The sequence below is a fragment of the Pongo pygmaeus genome, chromosome 10, assembly GCF_028885625.2.
Source record: "Pongo pygmaeus isolate AG05252 chromosome 10, NHGRI_mPonPyg2-v2.0_pri, whole genome shotgun sequence".
Taxonomy (NCBI): Eukaryota; Metazoa; Chordata; class Mammalia; order Primates; family Hominidae; genus Pongo; species Pongo pygmaeus.
In genome coordinates this window covers 130,902,485-130,925,922 of record NC_072383.2, presented here as the reverse complement: position 1 = coordinate 130,925,922, position 23,438 = coordinate 130,902,485, and the positions used below count along the sequence as shown (strand labels likewise).

The window sequence follows — 23,438 nt, the reverse complement described above, 5'->3', positions numbered from 1 at the left end:
AATTCTTCTTGTAGAGATGGGGTCCCACTATGATGCCCAAGCCAGTCTTGAACTCCCGGCCTCAAGCCATCCTCCAGCCTCGGCTTCCCAAAGTACTGGGATTACAGGCCTGAGCCGCCACACCTGGCCCCAGCTATGCTTTTGTATTGTTTTTCTTTTTCAATCTCATGCATGTATTACCTCCTTAAAACACAATGAGGTTGATCCATACCTCCTGATATGTAACCATCTGTAAGGTATTTCTGTGCAAAGGAAATGATACACAGGCAATCTCTAGAAGAAATGTGAGAAACGGGGTGGTGGCGGGGTGGGGGCAGGGCAGGAGACTGGCTTTTCATTATAAATTCTCAAAGGTTTGGGTCACGGGTGGATCCCTCAGGAATAGACACGCTCTGGGGCTGGGGGAGTGGGTCTCACCCTGTTCGTTCTGTGACGGCCAGTCTATTAAAGGGAGCCTACTGCCTGCCCCTTGCTCCCTCTCTCGCTCCGTGGCCTGCACATGCAGCTCCCCCTCCCCTTCCACCACCGTGGAAGCCGTCTGAGGCCCTCACCAGACAGATGCTCAATCCTGAACTCTGCTGCCATCAGAATCACCAGCGAAATAAACCCCTTTTTAAAATAAATCACCCAGTCTCAGGTATTCCTTTACAGCAACACAGACTGAGAGAGTCATACCCCAAGTATTTCTTACTTATTCAGTAACTGAGTAATGTTTAGAAATGGAAGAGGAGACAGCACCAGAGTTGGTAAGAACAAGCTGAGCACAGGCAAGGAGGGGGCTGACACCATGAGGCTGGGAGGCTCAATCTCGGGTGTCGGCGGACAAGTGCTGAGGGGCTGTGTAGTGTGCCTGGTCTGGTCTTTAACGCTTTCACAGAAAAGAAAAAACATACAGTAAAAGCCCATGCAGTCATGCGCTGCAGTCAAACAGGGCAGAAAGAAAGATGCACAGGGATACCAAATCCTTCCAAGGTAAGAGGCACAGAAACGGGGACCCCACAAGAAGTTCTGGAGGAGTGGCAGGGCCACATGAAGGAGGAGGGGACTCAGACAACAAAGGCAGCTGAAGGCCTCCATCTCCAGGACGTGGGGCTGCAGGGCTTTGATGGGCAAGCCATGGGGACAGGGAGGGAACAGCGGCCCCGTGACGGGTCTGTGACGTGTCTACATAGCAGCACCCCCAAAAAGGAAAAATCAAAGGACCCAAACATGCCCTCTATCTTCTAGTACCCATGCCGAAACAGTAAAATATTGACATAACCCAATAGTCAAAATATTATCACTTCAACATAGTCAACACTCAAAAGTATCAAATGTGATAGTCTGTGTTCTTTCTTATACTCAGTCTTTGCAATCAACCAGCACCTTACACTCAGCACCTGAGTGCAGGCTCATGGCTACACTGCTCAGGGAGAAGCCAACACAGCCAGCTGGAGGGGAGCAGGGGCGGTGCCGGCAGCTGGAGGGGAGCAGGGGCACTGCCCGCAGAGCCTCCAGAGGCGGCAGGGATAGATTTCCATGGGGAGGGGAAGGAGCTGAGACTGTGGCAAAGTGCAGATGAAGATGGCAGCGACTGCTTCAGTAACAGGCCTGTGGTCCGCGACCTTTGCCACCATTCCCCTCACTTGTATTTACAGTTCAAAATCCCCATGACAGAGAGAAGGGAGTGGGGAGGCTCCAAAAGCAGGGATGGGAAGAGGGCTTCAGGCCAGGGAAGAGTGGGGACTGAGCACTCAGAGCCCTGGGGGAGGGTGCAGGTGTTCCGCCGGCTCCCACCGTGCAACTCTCCAGCCAGATTCAATGTATTCTTACCTCTATGAAAGGTCTTGCAATTTTGGGTGCAATCGTTTCCGTGACAGAAGGTTCCTGAGAAAGCACCACAAACTCCTCAGCTTTGACCGGGAAGCCAGCATCATCCATGGGAGAATAAACTTCAAACAGCTCCTGGATGGTTCGCTGAACACAGAGATGTGTGTTACTCCCCAGTATAAGGTCCAAGTGTGCATCTGACCTGAGCTGGAGACCTAAGCCCCTCGCTAGTGTGCACTAACACCATGCGATTCCACGCGCCACACAGCGGGTCTCACCTCAAGGACTCTCATTGAATAAGGAGTACCTGAGTTAAGAAAGCCATGGAGTAGTCATTTCCCTGAGCAGCCACTTCTCGGATCAGATCTTTAGTTCCATTTTTCAACAATTTCTCTTCAATGGAATTGCCACTCACAAGCCTGCAAACAAAAGACATAAGATACTAAATCAGTCACCAGGAAACACAGTGACAACAGGCGGGCACAGGATGCAGATGGTGATCAATGAATCTACGTCCCTCCTCCAGCTACCCCTACTCAGAACACGCCTTCGTGGGGCGCCAAAGGCCGCTCTCAGCCAGCCCCTCCAATCTTAGCTCTCCCGCCTCCCAGATTGCTGACAGGAGGCCCCTCTGGAAGACTCTTCGCTGTCCCACCTCATCCTTCCACCTGCCATCCCGTTTTTCTCCCACCAGTCTCAACCTGGAAATGTCCCACCCGGTCCTTCCAGATGTACCTCCAGCATCTATCTTCTCTGAAGCTTTCACTGAGCCCAACAGGCAGAACTGATCACTTCACAGACTTGCTTGTTAATACTCATGAGACATCTCATTCTCATGTAATTATGGACGTTTTCATCTTTCTAACCCCGGTACACTACCAGACCCACAATAGGTGTTCAATTAAGACTGTGAGTTGTAGATGTGACCCCACTGGACACATGGACCCCCAGTGCAGGGACACATGGCTTCCTTAAGATTGCATCACTGGGGACACAGAACAGACCTTGCAGTCTACTGCCTTCCCATGAGGCTCATCTGCCTGTAAAATGCTAAATGCTAAACCCCAAAAAAGCTCACATTAAACAACTTTAACAGCATGATTTTCACAGAGATGAAAACAAATTTTTTTTCAGAAAATTCTCAATTAAAAGGATCCTAAATATTAAAGAGAAACAATCATAGGGAACAGGACGGAAAGTGAAGACGTGAACCCAGACACAAACAACGGAACTAAATACGTAATAAAGGGAAATAGTGGACGGACAACTTCATAAACAGCAAACCACCACCTGGGAAGACTTTCCTGGCCTTTAAATGAAAATCTACTCTTTCTTGATTATATTACTACACGCTCATTGTAAATTATTTGATTACATAAAAGCATAAGAAACAAAACAAAACAAAAATCGCCTGGATTCCAATCATCTTGAGAACCACTAAAAAAAGTGGGGATGGCATTTCCACCCACATTAGTTCACAAGAAGGTGCCGCTGCACGTGTGTGAGTGTGCACTTCCGCGGGCACATTTTTCCTAACAGGCGTATTTCATGGCTGCTTCAGGGAGGGTGGCCTGCCTCTCCTGCCCCCCACCCCAGCAGCCACGTCAGTGTGAACCTGGGTGCGTGCTTCCACGACGTTCCGTGTGAACCTGGGTGCGTGCTTCCACGACGTTCCGTGTGAACCTGGGTGCGTGCTTCCACGACGTTCCGTGTGAACCTGGGTGCGTGCTTCCACGACGTTCCGTGTGAACCTGGGTGCGTGCTTCCACGACGTTCCGTGTGAACCTGTGTGTGTCCTTCCACGACGTTCCGTGTGAACCTGGTTGGGTGCTTCCAAGACGTTCCGTGTGAAACTGGGTGTGCCCTTCCGCGACGTTCCGTGTGAACCTGGGTGTGCGCTTCCGCGACGTTCCGTGTGAACCTGGGTGTGCGCTTCCAAGACGTTCCGTGTGAACCTGGGTGTGTCCTTCCACGACGTTCCGTGTGAACCTAGTTGTGTACTTCCACGACGTTCCGTGTGAACCTGGTTGTGTGCTTCCAAGACGTTCCGTGTGAACCTGGGTGTGTCCTTCCACGACGTTCCGTGTGAACCTGGTTGTGTGCTTCCACGACGTTCCGTGTGAACCTGGTTGTGTGCTTCCAAGACGTTCCGTGTGAACCTGGTTGTGTGCTTCCAAGATGTTCCGTGTGAACCTGGGTGTGTCCTTCCACGACGTTCCATGTGAACCTGGTTGTGTACTTCCACGACGTTCCGTGTGACCTGGTCGTGTGCTTCCAAGACGTTCCGTGTGTAACTGTGTGTGTCCTTCCACGACGTTCCGTGTGAACCTGGGTGTGTCGTTCCACGATGCTCTGTGTGTGAACCTGAGTGTGTCCTTCCATGATGTTCCATGTGCCATCACTTCATGCACAACCGTGTGGGGAAAATGTCCACCTTACTTCCTACTTCTCTGCATTTTGCTGTCCTCCTTAAGCAGTGTATTACAGAAATGCCTCGCCATGAGCTCATTTTCCACCTGGCTGCTCAACACCGTGGGATGGCTGTGCCCCTTTGTGCCGTGTGACAAAGCTGTGACACACATCCTTAGATAACAATCCCACGTCCCCATCAACATGAGGACGTCCCCTTTTCTAGTGCCAGGCTGAGCAGGCTTGTTCCCTTAGGATCTCACCTGTCCAGGGCATGAGAAGAGAGATCTCATCGTGCATTAAACTGGTCCTTCCTTCTCCAGACCAGTGAGCTGGAGCAGCCTCTCATACTTTCTGGCCAATTGGGATGGACTGTTCATATTCACAGGCCCTTCCTTTTTAAAAGTAAGGGGGGGTCTTTATGTATCTTCTCAATTTTTAAGAGCTATTTAACCCTTTACTTGCACTGAGAATGGCAAATCTCCCTGTTCTATCACCCGCCTGTCCACTGGGCTCACCGTATCTGTACAACGCTTGGCTTCCTGTCTCACTGCAGCTGTGTGCCTGTCTCCCCTGACTTCGGGGTCTGTGTGGGTCAGGCGGTTCCTTCCAGCTCTCGGCCACAGGTACTGTCTCTTCAAGAGTGTTCTAACACTGCTGCTCCACCGAAAACATTCAAGTCCTTCATCCCTCTGGACTCCGCTATGGTCAGGCGTGGGAGCAGCACTCCAAGCCCCTCCTCTCACTCGTGGAGCACAAGGTGTGCAGCACATTCATGACAGAAAAGCCCTCCAGTTACTGCAACAGCCAACCTTTGTAACATGCGAAATCCCCATGGGTGCTGGGCTATCTGCCCCGACACCAACAGCACCCTTATGTAGTCTGGGGGCTCCCATGGCTCATAGTGGGGCACACTCCCACCCGCAACACTGAGCATCATGATGGCGGCCTTCATCAGGATGTCCACACTGCAAGCACACTGGCACCACCTTACCCAACCGTGTGTGTGCACGCATGCAACCTTCACACCCATGAGGAGCGTTTTCACAAAAATATATTAAATTTTAGTATTACTTTGGAGAAACTTCACATGTTCATGAATGATGTCTACCCACTCAAGAACAAAGTGTGTCTTCACACTTGGCACAGCTCATCCTGCATCCTTCAAGGCCACCTCATGCCTCACTTCAGATGTCCTGTTCCTGCACCGCTAAGGCCATGCCTGAGACTTCACTGATACTGAGAATAAAATACTTTTCCAATTTCCAGCTAGTAATTGCTAAAGAGCCAACAATGCAGAATGGATTCCACACTAAGCCCTTATCCATTCAACATAAACCATGCACCAAACTTATATTCATCACCATGGAAATGTATGTATAACGTACTGTTAAAAGAAAAAAAAAGTTTACAAAATAAGACATAGCGTGAGCCTTCTTCAAGAAGTAGAAACATGTCTGGAAAGATGTGCAGCTAAACGTTAATAATTACTGCCTCTATAGGATCCTTGTTTTTCTTTACAGGCTCTCCTTTTTTTCCTCGAGGAACATGTAATGCATTTATAGCAAGAAAAATAATAATAAAACAATTTAAATACAGCATTTGAATTACTATGTCACCAACCACCTTGTTAAAAAACAAATTGGTTGGCCAGGTGCAGTGACTCACACCTGTAATCCCAGCACTTTGGGAGGCTAAGGCGGGCTGACTGCTTGAGCCCAGGAGTTTGGGACCAGCCTGGGCAACATAGCAAAACCCTGTCTGTACAAAAAATACAAACATTAGCCAGGCATGGTGCTGCACACCTGTAGTCCCAGCCACTTGGGAGGCTGAGCTGGGAGGATTACCTGAGCCTAGGAGATAGAAGCATCAGTGAGCCAAGATCATGCCACTGCACTCCAACCTGGGCAACAGACCGTCTCAAAAAAAAAAAAAAAGAGGTTAAAGCACACTTGGGTTTTAGTTCCAGGGTCAGCTACCACCTAGGAGACCTCATACAGGGACCATATCTGTCTAGTCTCAGGTTCCCTACTGGGAACTGACAGGTCACTATGAGAGGCGAGCCTAGGATGTGCTCAGTACACAACCAGGCACAAAATAAGCAGAAGTAAATCTCCTATTACACTATAACAGTAAGCACTTAGAAATTTAAAAATATAGAGTAACCTTTCTCCATTTCCCCCAATTGTGTTTTGACAGTTATAGTTTTTATCTTTAAAGATAATAATAGACCAGGCGCAGTGGCTCACATCTATAATCCCAGCACTTTGGGAGGCCAAGGAGGGCGATCACCTGAGGTCGGGAGTTCCAAGATCAGCCTGGCCAACATGGTGAAACCCCATCTCTACTAAAAATACAAAAACTAGCAGGGTGTGGTGGCGCACACCTGTAACCCCAGCTCCTCGGGGGGCTGAGGCGGAAGAATCGCTTGAACCCAGGAGGTGGAGGTTGCCGTGAACCGAGATCACGCCATTGCACTCCAGCCTGGCTAACAAAAGCGAAACTCCATCTCAAAAAACAAACAAACAAACAAACAAAAACATAATAATAGATTTTGGCTGGGCACAGTGGCTCATGCCTGTAATCCTAGCACTTTGGGAGGCCAGGGCGGGCAGATCACAAGGTCAGGAGTTCGAGACCAGCCTGGCCAATGTGGTAAAACTCCATCTCTACTAAAAATACAAAAATTAGCCGGTCGTGGTGGCACATGCCTGTAGTCCCAGCTATTCGGGAGGCTGAAGCAGAAGAATCGCCTGAACCCGGGAGACAGAGGTTGCAGTGAGCCAAGATCGTGCCACTGCACTACCGCCTGAGCGACAGAGCAAGACTCTGTCTCAAAAAAAAGAAAAAAAAAACTATTTTAATTCTCTTTTTTCTTCTTTTCACAGGTGTTGACCATTCTTTCAATAGCCATTTTACTAACAGATAATTTATAGTTTATAATAATTAAAACAACCCAAAATCTAAATCGTACTTTTAAGACTGAGGTACTCTGGAAGAGGTACCACACGTAAAAACTGAAGATGGCAAGATGACTTGTGTGAGCAGCATCACTAACTTACAATTTCAAGCAAATGTTGAGTATAAATAAAAGGAATAGATAAAATAGCAGAAATGTAAGTTTGTCTGAAGGAAAACAAACCCTAGTTTAAAATTAGATACCATGCATTGTCTTTACTGCTACCTTTTGTTTCTGCATTAGTGCTTCTTGCACCAATACCTCCTGCAAAGCTTCTCATTGACTCCATTTCCACACGGCCATCCCCGCAGGCCCTCACCTGTATATGTGGATGTCTTTGCATCTCCCGAGCCTATCGCACCACTCCTGAGCTTTGGCATCCATCACTGGATTCAGGTCATTGTCATAAAACACGACGGTGTCCGCCTCTACAAGGTTTATACCTGTGGTACGGCTGTGAGTGGAGAGAATGGCACAAAAAATCCGCCTGTCTCTGTTGAAACTCCTCATCAGTTCCTAAGATGAAACAAAACACCGGAGTTAGTATTCTTGGAAAATGTTGGGAAACCTTTGACACGTTTCAACATTTATTAATTAGAAATAATCCCACAGCAGGCCAGGCGTGGCAGCTCACACCTGTAATCCCAGCACTTTGGGAGGCCGAGGCGGGTGGATCACGAAGTCAGGAGATCGAGATCATCCTGGCTAACACAGTGAAACCCTGTCTCTACTAAAAATACAAAAAATTAGCCGGGCGTGGTGGCAGGTGCCTGTAGTCCCAGCTACTTGGGAGGCTGAGGCAGGAGAATGGCGTGAACCTGGGAGGCGAAGCTTGCAGTGAGCCGAGATTGTGCCACTGTACTCCAGCCTCGGTGACAGAGCGAGATTCTGTCTCAAAAAAGAAATTATCCCGTAGCAAAACTGCTTGGTTTGTATTCCATTCAACACGAAGCTCATGTTAAAGCAACACCAAGGTCCCCGCACTGTATTCCAGCTCTTCTGTGAAGCCACTATCATCTTGCACTCACCCATCGCCAACACCCTCATCCACGGTTTAAATAACATCAGCCATGAGTGACAAGAAGGAAAAAGTTAGAGTCCACCTTGCATTTACTGTCAGCTCAACTTGTAGGCCCCAAAAGAAAACAGTGTCTTACTGGGGAGGGATATGTGCTTTCTCATCTATCCTCAGGCAATGCCAGGGCACTTTACAGGGAACAAAAAGCCCCTGGAGTAAGGCTGAGGAAGCAGGAAAAACAAAACCATGAAGGACAGTCCTCTAACCTCACTGTGGACCATGAAGGGAGATGACTTGAATACTTTTCTTCTCTAACGATTTCTGTGCCGGAAACGAAACCTAACCACTGACCAACTCTCTTCCTTCAAGGCATTCTACAGATAATTTCCTATAATATTACCAAGAAAACTTGTTAAATCACCTTTTGCTCTATTTCTTTCTAGGCCTCTCCAGTGTGTGCATGAGCGTGTGTGTGATATAACGCAAGCTGTGTGACTTACAGGGCAGCATCTTGGTTTTGCGCTGGGAGACACTGGGTCATACTACTAAAGCTGGCTCTGACATGCTGCTGACAAGGGCCTAGCGCACCACGTGGAATGCTGGGCACAGTTTCTGCTCATGAAGCTGCCGGGGCACAGGACCCATGGACAACCCCTTATGCACTCACTCTTCTGCTGAACACTGACTTTGTTCTCAATTGTGAATTACCATAAACATTTCAACAACAACTATGTAGACAGATCTTAAGTGGTGTGTTTGTTGTCATGTAAGTAAAGGGTCCTAAATACAGAATTACTAGGTCAAGCATACATCACCATTAAGGTTCAAATCCATACTGCCAGGCTGCCTTCTAGAACTCTACTAGTTTATGCTTCCACGGGAGGATATGAGAGTGTCTGACTCACTGTGCCTGATGAAACAGCCTTGGCAAATCTCGTAAGTAAACAATGGGCATATTACCTTAACTTGTATTTCCTTTCATTCTAAATTGGTTGGAATTGTTTTCATATTTTTACCCCGTAGCTACCTCTTGAAGTACACCAGTATCGTCTTAATGATGACTACAGGTCACCAGCGTTTATTCTGAGACATCAAGACTGCATTTACCTAACAACGTGGCTTTTAATAAAAAATATCGAAGGATGGATTGAGACTTAAAAAAGTTCAAAGGCTCATTAAGTCCTTCCCCTTTCACTTAGAAGGGCCATGAGACCATTGAATTTACACAGCACTTAGGCATTAAACACCAGTGACTGACCCATCAGGGACAAGGTAAACAATGTGCTTCTCACCTGCCGTTGCTCACTGCTGGCATTTTCATCAATTCTTACATAGGTGAGGTAATGGAAGTTCAAGAACATCTCTAAAATGTCCAACATAAGAATCATCTGTGATAAAATCAGCACCCGACGTCCTTCAGATTTCAATTTCTGAAGCAAGATAGCTAAAGCTTCCAACTTTCCTGGGAAACGAATCACATCAAGAGTGCCTCATCATCCAGGGCCAGCCCAGCTCACACACGGGCCACGCCACCAACTGCCCCATACCTGAATCGAACTGCACCAGCCTCAGCTCAGGGAACTGCAGCAGGCGTGGAACCGTCGTCTGCCGCAGCTGCTGGAAGTAAGGCGCAGCGTGCTCTCTCAGGCCCTGCCTGAAGATCCTCATTCTGTGGCTGTACAGGGGTGGCGGCCGCGGCACCCGTAGGGACGGGGGTGCTGCCACCACCGGAGGAATCACAAAGTCCACCCTGAGGAGCAGAAAGCATGTTTTGTCACCACCAGGAGCCACACACCTTTACCCAGCATGGGGGCTCCTGAAAGACGGGGCAGACTTCTGACAGTCCAAGTCCCAGGAAACAGCAGGGCTCAACCCAGTCACATGGGGACGTGGCTGTTGGCACATGGGCAGGGGCCCAACGAGGCAGATCCTAACCAGTCCTGGCCAATAACCACCAACTCAGGGACTAATTCAGACAGTCCAGGGCTGATCGATCAATGGGGGTGGATCCCCTAGGCCGCAGGCACCAGTTCAGAAATGAGCCATTCTCTTTCCAGTGTGTCTTCAGCTGGAAACTTTGGGACAAAGGTGCACTGTCTCGTGGACCCCAGAACTGCTATAGCCACTGTGCCACCAGGACGGGGGCCAGACTCAGGGTGAAGGAATCTTCAGGACAATGACCATACAGCGAAGATCACACAGCCAACCTGAGGCCCACCTTGTAACCTGTGGAGGTCACCTGCACCAGAAGGCCCTTGCTATGGACATCAACTATGACTCACTCCCAACTGTATTCAAACTGAACGAATGGTCACCCATGATGTTCAATGAGGGAGAAGTACACAAAGACAAATCAGTACTCGAAAGAAAAACTCCAGGAGCACAAGGTCACTGACATAGTCACTCCCAGACCAGAAGCCAGAGGTGGCTTGTTCAGCCTTTGAGAAGCACTCCCAGTTTTCTTTTTTTCCATTAATTCTGCTTCCTGATCTGAAAGAACTGAAATAGGTAGATCCTGAAAGCTGAGCTGAGCCACGGCACAGGAAGAAGCCAGGTTTCCCTCTGTAGACAGGAGACAACTGAGAACTACAACAGATGCAAAGAAGGGAAGAAAACATGTCTGAAGCAGAGCCTGGAGACCGGGTCGAAGCAGGGAGTGGAACTGCAAACAGGGTAATGCGCTCTACTGAAAGCAAGCTCAGTGAGAGTGGCCGGGTGCCCACTGTGCCCACTGGTGCTCAGATTTGCTCTCCATTAAAGCACGTTCTGAGATCAACTCCTGCACACATTTCTCATTATGTAACGTTCACTCACTCATGTGGCTCTTTTAATGCAATCATTTTTTAGAAAGAGTCAAATGGAGAAAGTCCTTAGCAACACAGTGATCTGTCCCCAGGCACAGTGTGAGCTCAGTGCTGTGGCTCTGCCCCCAGGGCTGCCAACTTCCTTCAGAAGCCGTGCCTGGCACTGAGACCCAGATAACAAAACCATCTGATCCCAAAGCTGAAGACCTCAAAGAGTAACTTCAAAACAGACCGCTAAGGGACATTGTGGGGAGAAGCCGATGGGAGTAAGATGAACATCCACGAGACAAGAAGGGGCCTTGCCGGGGCGCAATGCAGCCAGAGAGCACCGAAAAGGTCACGAGGTCTGCAGTACCTGTCAATAACATCCTGCAGAGACTCTCCACACCGACAAAGCGTCAACATCAGCTCACTTGGACTTTCTGAGGATGAAGCGTAACTGTGCGCTCGCCCGGCCTCCTTCCCACGATGGCCATCCAGGGACCCACGCCACTGTACCCTTCCGTGGCCAGGCAGGGCACAAATCCTTAGCAAGTCTCTGCCATAGACTGGAGCTTGAGAACAGCGCCGCTCGTTGACTAAATAAATCTGATCCAGGCGCTCTTTCAAGAGTCTGGTCTTTTCCTCCTTTATCAAAAAGTGATGAAAAACAGTTACTTGAGAAATAGAACGACAAGTTACTGTCTTCACCAAACCCCCTCCGGGATTTCCCACATATGAGATCCACTTCAAAATCCACGGTCTTGTGTTACAGCAAATAGAGATAGAAATGAAGCCGAGAGCTACAGGAAATAGAGACGGAAATGAAGCGGAGAGCACAAGCGTTCTCTTCCTTGCCAAGATGGGAAGTATTTCTCAAGACTCAAGTGAGTAACTCTAATGCCCAGGAAGACTTGCAGAAGGACATAAAAAACACAAAAAAAGATTTTGGCAGTCGTAAGTCCAGTTTCATTTCTTTTATTAGGAAATGTGTGTTTTAAACTAAGAATTCAGTATCACTTGAGGATTCACAGGAGCCTTTAAATATCAAACCAAACACAACGAGCAGCTCTTGGAAAGCACCCGTCCACGTGCACCGGGGTCTCAAGCTCAGGTGCTTACCTGGGTCGGCCCTCCAATGGGAGAAGCTGGTTTGGAGGCCGTTCCGGGTTCTCCTATAGCCAAGGCATTCACCGCCACGCGGCCTGGAACGCCAACTACAAATGCATAAAGGAAGAGATGAAAAGGAACACCAAGTTCACAGGATTTCATCTGCCACCAGCATGCTCCATGGAACCTCGCGCTCCACCAGCACACTCCGCAGAAAGTCATTCTGCAACGGCATGTCCCCAAGGCCTCATCCTCCACCAGCACATGCCTGGAATGTGCATGTCTCAAACTTAAATGCTTTAGCCTGCCACGGAAGCATGCTGGCTCCCAGGCCATGACTGGAGCTGAATGGAGCCAGCAGCTTATCCCTTTCCTTTGGGAGGCACTCCAGAGCCACCCAGAAGCATCCCAGCACACCTCCGAGGCCCTGGGTACCCCATCGCCATCAGCAAGTGGCCACCTCCTAGCCCAGGTGACAGCCTGATGACTGTGAGGCCCTTGCCTGCCATGAGCAGCCCAGCCCCGGCAGGAAGTCCACCCAGTCCTCACGACTGCAACAGAGCAAGCCAGTGCCCGTTTCATATCCGTTCCCTGGAGCTGCTCCTGACATGACACCTGCTACCAGCCAGGGCCAATCAGGAAGGCAGAAGCCATGCCACTTAGTGCGGCAGACTTTCCTACAAAGATGTGGTCAAAGAGGTGTCTGAGTGCTGAAAAGGGGCCCAGAGGTAAGAGTCACCTTAGGGGAAAACAAGGGGAGAGGCTGAGGTTGTCAGAACTCAGCACTTGGGGGTGGGGGTGTCTGAGCTCAGACCCTCAGGGTCCAGGACTCCAGTTGGTACTGGGGCCTCTGAAGCTGAGGAGGGCTTCCACGGGACAGTGACTCATCAGCCCGCGAAGAAGGGTGCAGCAGCTGGTTCTGGAATCCCCAAGATGCCTGGTTCTGGGGGTAGCGGCAAAACCTGGCAAGTGGAACTGCTGACCATGCTGGCATGCGGGACTGCTGCTAGGTGACGCTAACAGGACTGGAGAACAAGCCATGGCCCCTCCCCACTCCAGCCTCGCAGCCTCCTCTGATGACTAACAGAGCCTAACAGGTTGGCAGTGACCCACCCAACATCACTGCCCACTATGCAAAGGTGGGGCTGGAACTGAATGGACACCACTCGGCCACCAGGACAAGGGCTCCAGCCCAAGGAGAGAGCCTCACCCCTCTAGGCTCCCAGCTGCCTCCACGGGTCTTTGGGTTCCAGAGGACACACCACATCATGAGAGAGCATGTCCAGGGAGACCTGGGGCCAAGGCAGGCGTAGAGCGGGGACTCAGAGGTGAAGCAGGTGGCGAGACAGGATGAGGAGTGGCAGCTCGGGCCGGACAAAGAACCAGACCCTGCGTGGGCGGCCACACACTCCCACTCCCAGGGGAAACGGAGCACACTGAATGTGTTGGCGATATACAAACACGCAAGATTTCTCATGATTCCAAATTTCTTGTGAGAACACAAACAAAACAAAAACCTAAGGACAGCGGAGGCTGGTTATATCCAACCAATACCTTTGAAAGCACAAGAAAAAGAAAATAAATCAGGCTGACACTATGACACATCTATAGAAATCAGAGATGGCCACACACTAGACTGTGCTGTTCTGAGATACAGTCAAAGACACATGAATGCCTTCCACTCGCCTTAGATGAAAGAGAAAGAAGCATCCAAGCCAAGTCTCCCTCCTGCTCAGAGCACCCTACCTTGTGGGGTCAAGGGTGCAGGGCTGGGACCGCCGGCCGGGGGCTTGCTTCCCAGGGCGCCGTGCACAGCGCCTGCCTGAGACACGGTCTGCATCACCACAGGGCCAGGGGCTCGAAGGTAGGGCTGCCCGGGGGCGGACACGATCTGGAGGACGCTGCCTGCAATCATAGGTCCACTAGGTGTCAATGACAGGCACATGTACATCACAGCCACACACTCCAGGCACTTCCAAACAGTACAAAAATAAGTTGACAAAGTGAAAATCAAATCTACACAAAAAAATCAATGCAAAGTTCAGTTACTGTGAGAAAAGTGGCAACCCATCACCGACAGTGGACGACAACACACTAAGAGATAAGGTCTCTTGCTCCATGTCAAGAAAAGGCCATCTACCCTCTGTCCCTCATGGAAGGTGGGTGACACACAGCTGCTGAGGACCTGCCGTGCTGTTTGAGGTACTGAGCCGGACATCCCCACTCCCAGATCACAGCAGTCAAGGAGAATGAAGAAATAGAACAAAACCCTGTTTTTAGCCCAGATGCCTGTGGCTTTTCTGCTGCTTTTTAACAAGGCTGCCACTTTGGATCTTGTGTGACTACATCTTTCTGACTTCTTTTACTCTGGAGATAGCTTCCCAGGTCATACTCTGTGAATAAACTGGTGGCCATCAGAGACATTACCAAGCGGCCCCGCCTCTGTGGGCCAAAAAATGGTTGTTTTTTTTTTGTTTTTTTTTTTTAAAAAAGGAAGTAAACCAAACTGAATCATTTCTCTGTGGCAGGCCTTGTTCTGCTGAGACGTGTCTCTCCAAGGAGGTCAGTGGGCTCACCCGCTCACCCTACTACTGATGACAAAACCTTCCACCCTGACAAGTGCCACAGGCAGCGATCATGAGGAAAGCACTGGGGGAAGGCAGTCACTGAGGGTGCAGTCACGGAAGGTGAAGGAAGGTGAGGGAAGGTGGGGGAAGGTGCCGCCGGGGCTGCTGTGGGGTGGGTGGTGGGGAAGCAGCCGCTGAGGCTGCTGTTGGGGAAGGTGGGGGAAGGCAGCCGCTGAGGCTGCTGTGGAGGAAGGTGAGGGAAGGTGAGGGAAGGTGGCTGCGGGGGCTGCTGTGGGTGTTCCTTGAACCCTAAACAAAAACACAGGGAGCAAATGATCCCACCACCGGGAAAAGGTGCCACTCAATTCCTCTCCCTCACTTTTTTTGAAGAGCAGTTACTATATAAACACACTGCTCTTCACCAAAGGTCTCGGCTTTGGGTCTGGGAGTTAAAATTAAGTCTGCTGATAGAAGAAAATGATTTCTCATACATAAAATTACTAATCCTGTGGCGTTTTAGGGACAATTTGTCTCACAACTATATTAGAAAGCAGGAAATATTTCTGTTACTTATCTATTATTTAGAGATGGGGTCTCACTCTGTGACCCAGGCTGGAGTGCCGTGGCAAGATCTCGGCTCACTGCAGTTTCAACCTCTGGGGCTCAGGTGATCTTCCCACCTCAGCCTCCCGAGTCGCTTGGACCACAGGAGAGCACCACCACGCCTGGCCAAATATTTCTACTTTGATCTACAAAATACGAAACTCTCTTCAAAGCGCAGATGCTGGTAGCGAAAGTGCCTGTTGTTTATTTGACACGCATCAAGCGCAGGCAACCTGGTGGCTGATGAACGCCGTCTCGCTGGTCCTCCATGAACCCATGAGGTGAGACGCATCATCGGACACAGGGAAAAGCCTGACGCTTCAATGCACGAGGCAGGCCCCGCGGGCAGCACGGCTCATGGTGAGGCGCTTTTGTCATTTTTGGCATCAGTGCTCTCTCACCCTTATCCTTACCTTGCAGCTGCAGCGGCTGGCCCGCCGTGAGCTGCCGGAGCTGGCTGTGCGACAGGGTGAACTTGCTGCCCTGGAACTGCAGTGTCACCGGCGTCTCCGGCTGAGCCACGCGGCTCTGTGGTCCTGCGATGGATGCCAGCTGAGCTATTTTCACTACCTCTCCACCTGTTGAAACGTAGAGGAAAAGGTGAATTCAGATCATTTTGGAAAAAATTTGGGAGAGTCATATTGACAATCGTTTCTTGTATATAATGACCATCTATCATAAACTGAAGCACCGCAGAAATGTTTATAAGGCAGTGTTTTCTACCACTTCTTAAAAATAATTATTTTAATTAAAAAGAGAAAACAAAATGTCAGATTTTAATGGTTAACTTTACTTAACCATAATTGGTTGGGATTTGAGATATCAGATAGTGATATTATTAACGAAGCTATTAAGGAACATTTTACTTTTCTACCCAAACAATAAAAAAGCAGCAAACAGCAAAACTAGCAGAAATCGGCTGGGTGCAGTGGCTCATGCCTGTAATCCCAGCACTTTGGGAGGCTGAGGTGGGTGGATCACATGAGGTCAGGAGTTCGAGACCAGCCTGGACAACAGGGTGAAAACCCATCTCTACTAGAAATGCAAAAAAAAGAAAAAAAGAAAAAAAATTAGCTGGGCATGGTGGCAGGCGCCTATAATCCGAGCTACACAGGAGGCTGAGGCAGAAGAATTGCTTGAACCCGGGAGGCAGAGGTTGCAGTGAAATGAGATCAGGCCATTGCACTCCAGTCTGGGCAACAAGAGTGAAACTCCATCTCCAAAAAAAAAAAAAGCAGAAATTTACTTATAATACACTTAGAAACTCACATATGAACCTAAACTTTAGAGAACTTTAAAAATGTGAAAAGTACCTGTCCAATTTAGCTCACAAAGAGAGATTATATCTTTACAAACATAAAAAAAAAAAAACTAGCTTCAATTACACCCATAACTCTCCAAAATCTAAGAATGTATTTTTATTTATTTTGTGAGAGACAGGGTGTGGCTGTCACCCAAGCTGGAGTGCGGTAGCGGGATCACAGCTCACTAGAGCCTCAAACTCCTGGGTTCAAGCGATCCTGCCACCTCAGCCTCCCAAGCAGCTGGGACTACAGGTGTGAGCCATAGTGTCTACAAGATCTAGCAATGCCTCTAAATACATAAATACATCACATACATAAATAAAGCTTTAAGATATAAAGCTTCATACTAATTTGAATTAGACGGTAAGCGTCAATCTATAACATTTACTGTTTTTTTTTTTAAAAAAAAGTAAAACAGCGTTGCTTAAAACACTTTTTTTTGAAAAAACGTAACTCAGATGTGGTCATTTGCCCCCAACTCAAAAAGGTACTACCTTCCGGCTACAACTGAACAACAGGTTTAAAGATTTATTTCCCAATGGTTGATACTTGAGTCTAAATGTTCTTCCCGAGAAATCCATGCCAGAATTATTAGTGATATGATAAAAAGAATAGTTAGTAAGAGACTAGAAAAATGTCTAGAGATATCTTGCCCACAGAATAACCGTGAACGAGGAGGGGAAAATGAAAACAGAAGACGGAGATTTGTGCATAGAAGTGTCAATCTCTCAACAATCCTCCTTGCTCCATACACAGGTGAGGACCGACCCACTGGAAAAGCAGTTTTGCTCACTTCACGGATCTCCCAAAGAACAGCTCCTCTGGCAACCACCACCATGAGTCTCATCCTACGCAAGACAGTGTCTAGTATGATAAAGATGCAAAATATGCAACTGCTTTCTCCCTTAGGGCAATTAACTAGGACAATTCCTCTTTATTTTTGGGCAACGGGAGAGACAGAGACTTGTAAGGAAAGAGAATTAGTTTGAACTCAAGTGTCTCTCTGCATCACTCCCTCTCCCATCTCCATCTTTCCAGAAAGGCCTCCACATAATTTGGCTATACCCACAAAAAAAGGAGTTGAGGTGGCACTTGAGAAATAATAGAATACTTCAAGTCAGGGTAATTTCCACCACAGAATGAATAGGGTGCATGTAAGGTCTGAAAACATACTAATCCCACCAGACACAGCAAAATGTTCTGTATTAAAAAAATTAATAACTCTTGTTTTAAGTCATTAAATTATTACAAGTTATCTTGGTTGAGCAATTCCAAGTTTAAATTTGGTAACAGGCGAGAGACTAAAAAGAGCTAATGTTTTTTAGGAACCTAAAGCTAGTTCACATGACTGGCAAGGAAGCGACCTTCCCAAATGCAGTCGCTGTCACTCTAGGAGCATCTGCTCCCCCAGAGTGCACCTGTGTGGCTGGTGGAACAAGGCCGGGGCTAACACTGGGAAGTGCCGTCCACAGCACCAAAGCAGTGAGTGAGCGCAGCAGGAAAGCAGAGCTGGATGGCGGGGTCAGGAGAGAGAGCACAGATAGGAGAAGGCCGGACGTGGCCTCCGCAGAGGCGCTCCCTGCTAGACTCATGCCGGAGGCAGCTGCACTGGTGAGAGGCAGCGCCGGGCATGGGGCTGGGGAAAGACAAAGGAGTGGACAGCAAGGCTCCTCCTACATCCCCGTGTTCTTAACACAACTCCTCTGGGGTAGAGCGATGGCAGAAACCTGGAAAGGTGAGGCCACTTACTGGGCAAGCGGGCCTGGGCCTGCGAGGTGAGCACCAGCCTCTGAGGCAGCGCGCTCTGCCCGGCCGTGTGCGAGGGGGCCTGGGGCTGGGGCGGGGGCTGGCCTGGGGTGGAGGCCTGTGCTGTGGTCTGGGCCCGCAGTTTCGCAGGATGGGCCGGGCTAGCGGCTGTGCTGGAGGCCGAGGCGGGCTGGTGTCGTGGAGCACTGGCGGAAGCCTGAGAGGTCTGAAACGGGGCTGCTGCTGCTGCAATCGATAAGGTTTGTTTGTGCAAAGCTGTTAGAGGTTCTTAATAAAATACAATATTTTAAACCGAATTTTAAAGAAATAAACATTTCACACTGTCTCTCAAATGAGAAGCCCCCTCTTAAGGAAAAAAAAAAAGGAGGGGACATATAGTTTACAGGGTGAGAGAAATATAATTTTACTTGTTAATTATCTTCACTTCGAGCTACAGCACTCTATGCGGTACATTTCTCAGAGTAAAGAGAAACTGTTAGAAGTCAGCCCAAACATTAGTATCAATTAGAAACTATTTCCTAAACACACAAAGAAAACATCAACAGAGCTTCCACTCATATGTCTATAGAGAATGCTGGCAACAATGCAGGTCTGAGCATTTATTTTTAGCTCAGAAAACCTAGATGGACATGGCGTAGAGGGCCCCTTTGGCCAGGTGGTGAAATACTACTTTTAACTATTTTGATGACCTTTTCTACTCTATCCTTCCTCAAAAGAATAATTAAGTTCAAGTGACAGCACAAAATACAATATGAGTAGACATTCTCAGGAGTCTCCTAGACGACTGCACGCATGCACCTCTGTCAACAGAAACAGCCTGCCCAGTGGCTGTGAGCATCAGATCGACACTTATCACCTAGGAGTGAAACTTCTTCAGTAGGGAAAACATCCATTACAAGCCATCAAAAAGTCTAAAACTCATCAAGAACTAAACAAGGCACCTTCAGAGAGCCAGCGGGTGGTGCCTGTTCCCACTCAGGGACAATTACTGCATCCACAGGCACGAGAAGAAAGTGCCATGAACTTGTCCCACAAAAACCTCCATAAGGTGGAGAGCAGACAACTACGTGAAGTCTACCTTTTGCCTCCGGATTGGCAGAGAACGTGGCGATGGGCGGCCGTCCTCGAAGCGGGCCCTGTGGAGCAGCAGAGGCCGTGGTGGGGGCTGCCGTCCGGGGCGGGTGAGTGCTGGGGAAAGCCACGGTGCGACCCTCGGGCTTCTGGCCGTACTGCACAGGCTGAAACAACCTAGATGCCCATTGGTCCAGGCAAGAAGATACAGAGCATCAGACCACAGAGAGGACAGGCCACCTCAGCGAGCCGGGATTCACTGCTACCCATAGGAAGCCAGCTCAGGGACCAGCGCCCAGAGTGCAGTTTACAGAGGGAAGGGGAAAGACACCTAAGTACTGCTCTAAGTAAGCTCACCCCGGGCCCAGGCACAGTGGCTAACAAGACTAAGTACACCAAAGTGGTATGGTACATCCACCCAGATTCCTGGGAATACAAGGGTGAATGCTGTTTTAACTTTCACAATCATATCAATGTAGATAGAAAACAACGCATCTATTACAGCACAAGGGCTGAGGGGAGTGAGGAGAAACATCAGCTTGACAAAAGTCTGATCAAGCGGCCGTTCAAGTGATGGTTCACTGTTGCCTCAAACTCCTGGCTTCAAGCAATCCTCTTGCCCAGCCTCTAAGTAGCTAGGAACACAGGTGTGCACCACCACACCTGGATTTGATTTTTTTTTTTTTGGAGAGACAGGGTCTCACTATGTTGCCCAAGCTGGTCTGCAACTCCTGGGCTCAGGCAATCCTGCCACGTTGGCTTCCCAAAGCACTGGGATTACAGGTGTGAGCCACTGTGCCCACTTTAAGCTGGGAACTATATTGGCCATTTTCAAAACCCCTATACAATGTAACAGGCAGAGATGGCCATCAAAAGCCATTTTTAGGCCAGGCATGTGGTCTCACACCTGCAATTCTAGCACTTTGGGGGACCGAGGCAGGAGGATCCCTTGAGCCCAAGAGTTCAAGACCAGCCTGGCAACATAGGGAGACCCCTGTCTCTATTTAAAAACTTTTATAAACTTTTTTGTAAAAAGCCATTTTAAAAAGACAGACTAGCACCCACTGGAATGGGTGCTGTTCATTTAACTGAGGGCTGCGGGCTCTCTGAGGAGCAGCCTGCTGGGTCGTGGGTCCTCAAGCTAAGCAGAAACCTCTGGTACTGACGAGGGGAGGGTGATCCACTCAAAGTCCCCAGTGAAGCCAAATACAGAAGTGCCAACAAGAAAGACTGCAGAACTCCTGGAATGGCAAGGATCACAAGACCGTCTGCAGAACTGGCCCCTTCATCTCCAAATACCTATTTCCTTTCCTTTCCTTTCCTTTTTAACCCAAGCATAGGACTTTGGATATTTCCAATTGCTAGATTTAGACTATGGCCCTTTCATCTCCAAATACCTATTTCCTTTTCTTTCTTTTCTTTTTAACCCAAGCATAGGATTTTGGATATTTCCAATTGCTAGATTTAGACTATGAGTCATTTATATCTCGTTTTAATCATCTAACGTGTCTGTCCCTCCCAGCCTCATGACACCCGCAAAAGCATCACTTCAGAATCACTCACATGTCACTTGTTAAGACAATGACATCACCGTGGGGGTGGAGTCCTCTGCCTGCCACACTCACGACACGTGTGGTTCGGCCACACCAGCCTCCACCACAGGAGGCACCAGGTCAAATGCAGCCCTGACACCCACCCTACCCTAAAACTGCCGCAAAGACGATCAAGGAGGTTGCTGCTCAGGGAGGCAAGCAGTTGCACTGCACCACACAGCCTAAAAGGCATCTGCAGAGCCAGGCGTACCACAGCCAAGGACACCAGCAAGGTCCCAACAGCAGCAGATAACCCAACTACATTAGCAGCCTTTCTTTTCACCACACATAGAACTGGGTCAGCTGTGGGAGCCCTGGGAGCCAACTTGCCTCCCTGCTGCCTCTGGGTTGCACGCACCTGCTGGCCTTCAGCTTTGCTGCTGCTGGTCGGGCTGCTGGGGCTACTGAAGTGGAGATTTCCTCCATGAGTTTCCGCGGTACCTTTTTCTTAGACAGCAACTCTGCCTCGTGACGAGTGATTTTATTTTCTAAGCCGATGAGATCAAACAGAGAGAGATCTGCTTCCTAGAGAGAAAAAGAAAAAAAGTCTTGCTGCATGAAGAGGCAAAAAAAGCACCTAAGAATCAAAACTGATTCCTATGGCAGGGCCCTAATGTAGGCATCCAGACGCGCCCCCTCTAACGGCCACTCGGCAAGCAGACCCTCCTCCATGCCAATACACAGGTGCTGCCACGCCCTTGGTGAAGCTCTGTTGATGCGCCGTGCACGCTCAGCTACTTCTCACAGCCCACAATCCACACAACGCCAAGAAAGCCTGCCCTCTGCATCTTTCCACTCTGTGAGCCTGTCTCCCTCAGGTAAATTTCCGGAGGTGGAACACTCCGGCAAGGGGTGGCAGGCCATCAGTGCTGCTAGACAGTGCCATGTATTGCGGAGCTGCAATTGCAATTGCAGAAGAAGAGCTGGTTGAGAACCCATTTCCAAGAATGGTTTTATCTATAATGTGCCTAGAAAAGATATCCAACAGTAATTCCGCTTTCTGGATCCTCCACTTACCTTCCAGAAATCTCTCTCCAGTGCCTTCAGAATTAGAGATGCGGACGGATACTCCAGTGGCCCCGCCACATAGGAAGAGCCTGGGTGCCGGGGCTCCACGAGCCCAGGGTGGTTGCAGATGCGCTGCAGCCGCACAAGGATGCTCAGGACGTTGACGAAGTGCCCGCTCTTCAAGGCTTCCTGAGTGCTGCCCATGGAGAAAGAAACATGAAGCATTCAATCCAAATGGCACATGGACATAGTCCCACCCTCACCATCGACTGTCCCAACTCCAGAAAGGCAGGCAGGAGCAGATTTTCTAGGTCCACTTAATGAGTTAGACAGAGTGGCCATTCAAGTCCACATCCCAGGCAGGCCCCTCTGCACTCGTCCGCCATCCCCACTGAGAATGACATCCGCCCCACCAGAGCTGACGGGAAGACAGCCACTCCGCTTCGTTCACAATCATACCGAGTGCTCTGAAAGAGAAGTGGGGGCATCCAAGGGGGATGAGCAAAGTGAGGGGCAGGGTGAGCACAGCAGAGCAAAGCCCCTCACACACCCGCTCGGCAGCTCTGACGCCTGGTCCTACACTGGCCCAGCAGGCAGTGAGCGGGGGTAGACGAGAGCCCAGGTCCATGCCCTGTGCGGCTTACCACCCAGTGAAGGGGGCAGACAACAGGACCCACAACGCACACTGGGACCAGGGCTGCGCAGGGAATGGGAGCATGGTGGGGAGTAGCCTCTGGTGTGAGCACAGCGCACCAGGCGGCCTGAGGGAGGAAACCACGGCGACAGTGAATGACAGGTAACTGGTCTGGAGAGAGACTCAGGAAGCAGATGGCAGACTTGTGGGAAGAGGAGGGAGGAGAGAGCAATGGCAAATTTCCAACTCAAACAACTGGGTCGACGGCGGCGCACACCCTAAAACAGGAACACAAGGGAGGGAGCCAGGCTTGGGAAAACACGAGCTCAGTTCTGCCACGCCGGACGTGAGGAGCTCAAGGATCAGCTCAAGTGCAGGTGACAGCAGCTACCATGACAGCAGTACGCACTACAGAATCCAACCAGGGCCGGGCGTGGTGGCTCACGCCTGCAATCCCAGCACTCTGGGAGGCCAAGGTGGGCGGATCACCAGAGGTCACGGGTTCGAGACCAGCCTGGCCAACATGGTAAAACCCCGTCTCTACTAAAAATGCACAAAAAATTAGCCAGGTGTGGTGGCACATGCCTGTAATCCCAGCAACTCGAGAGGCTGAGGCAGGAGAATCACCTGAACCTGGGAGGCAGAGGTTGCAGTGAGCCCAGATCATGCCACTGCACTGCAGCCTGGGTGACAAGAGTGAGACTCCATCTCAAGAAAAAGGAGAAAAAAAAAAAAAAAAAAAGCAGGAGGGCTCCATGGGGGAGACGGCGCCTGCAGTCCTGAGTCCCCACACAGCTAGGCCTT

At 49.5% G+C, this 23,438-nt stretch overlaps 1 protein-coding gene and 1 non-coding gene across 15 annotated transcripts in view; both read right to left on the bottom strand.

The window, feature by feature from the left end:
• Window positions 1-23,438, bottom strand: part of EP400 (E1A binding protein p400) — a 131,261-nt gene that overhangs the window by 42,213 nt on the left and 65,610 nt on the right. For 11 of the 14 annotated variants that reach the window (XM_054444816.1, XM_063646839.1, XM_063646843.1 and 8 more), the window contains 13 exons: window positions 22,010-22,196; window positions 21,351-21,517; window positions 19,408-19,577; window positions 18,312-18,554; window positions 15,672-15,836; window positions 13,835-13,993; window positions 12,101-12,195; window positions 11,355-11,626; window positions 9,743-9,945; window positions 9,488-9,657; window positions 7,497-7,693; window positions 2,117-2,228; window positions 1,813-1,956 (listed from right to left, as the gene is read on the bottom strand). In XM_054444816.1, coding sequence (XP_054300791.1) covers window positions 1,813-1,956; window positions 2,117-2,228; window positions 7,497-7,693; window positions 9,488-9,657; window positions 9,743-9,945; window positions 11,355-11,626; window positions 12,101-12,195; window positions 13,835-13,993; window positions 15,672-15,836; window positions 18,312-18,554; window positions 19,408-19,577; window positions 21,351-21,517; window positions 22,010-22,196 — 2,284 coding nt within the window. The remainder of the gene's footprint in view (window positions 1-1,812; window positions 1,957-2,116; window positions 2,229-7,496; window positions 7,694-9,487; window positions 9,658-9,742; window positions 9,946-11,354; window positions 11,627-12,100; window positions 12,196-13,834; window positions 13,994-15,671; window positions 15,837-18,311; window positions 18,555-19,407; window positions 19,578-21,350; window positions 21,518-22,009; window positions 22,197-23,438) is intronic. The other 3 variants (XM_063646847.1, XM_063646845.1, XM_054444818.2) reach the window with 1 other exon arrangement.
• Window positions 8,290-8,425, bottom strand: LOC129011076 (small nucleolar RNA SNORA49). Its single transcript, XR_008493204.1, has one exon. It is a non-coding gene; the product is annotated as a small nucleolar RNA SNORA49 (small nucleolar RNA).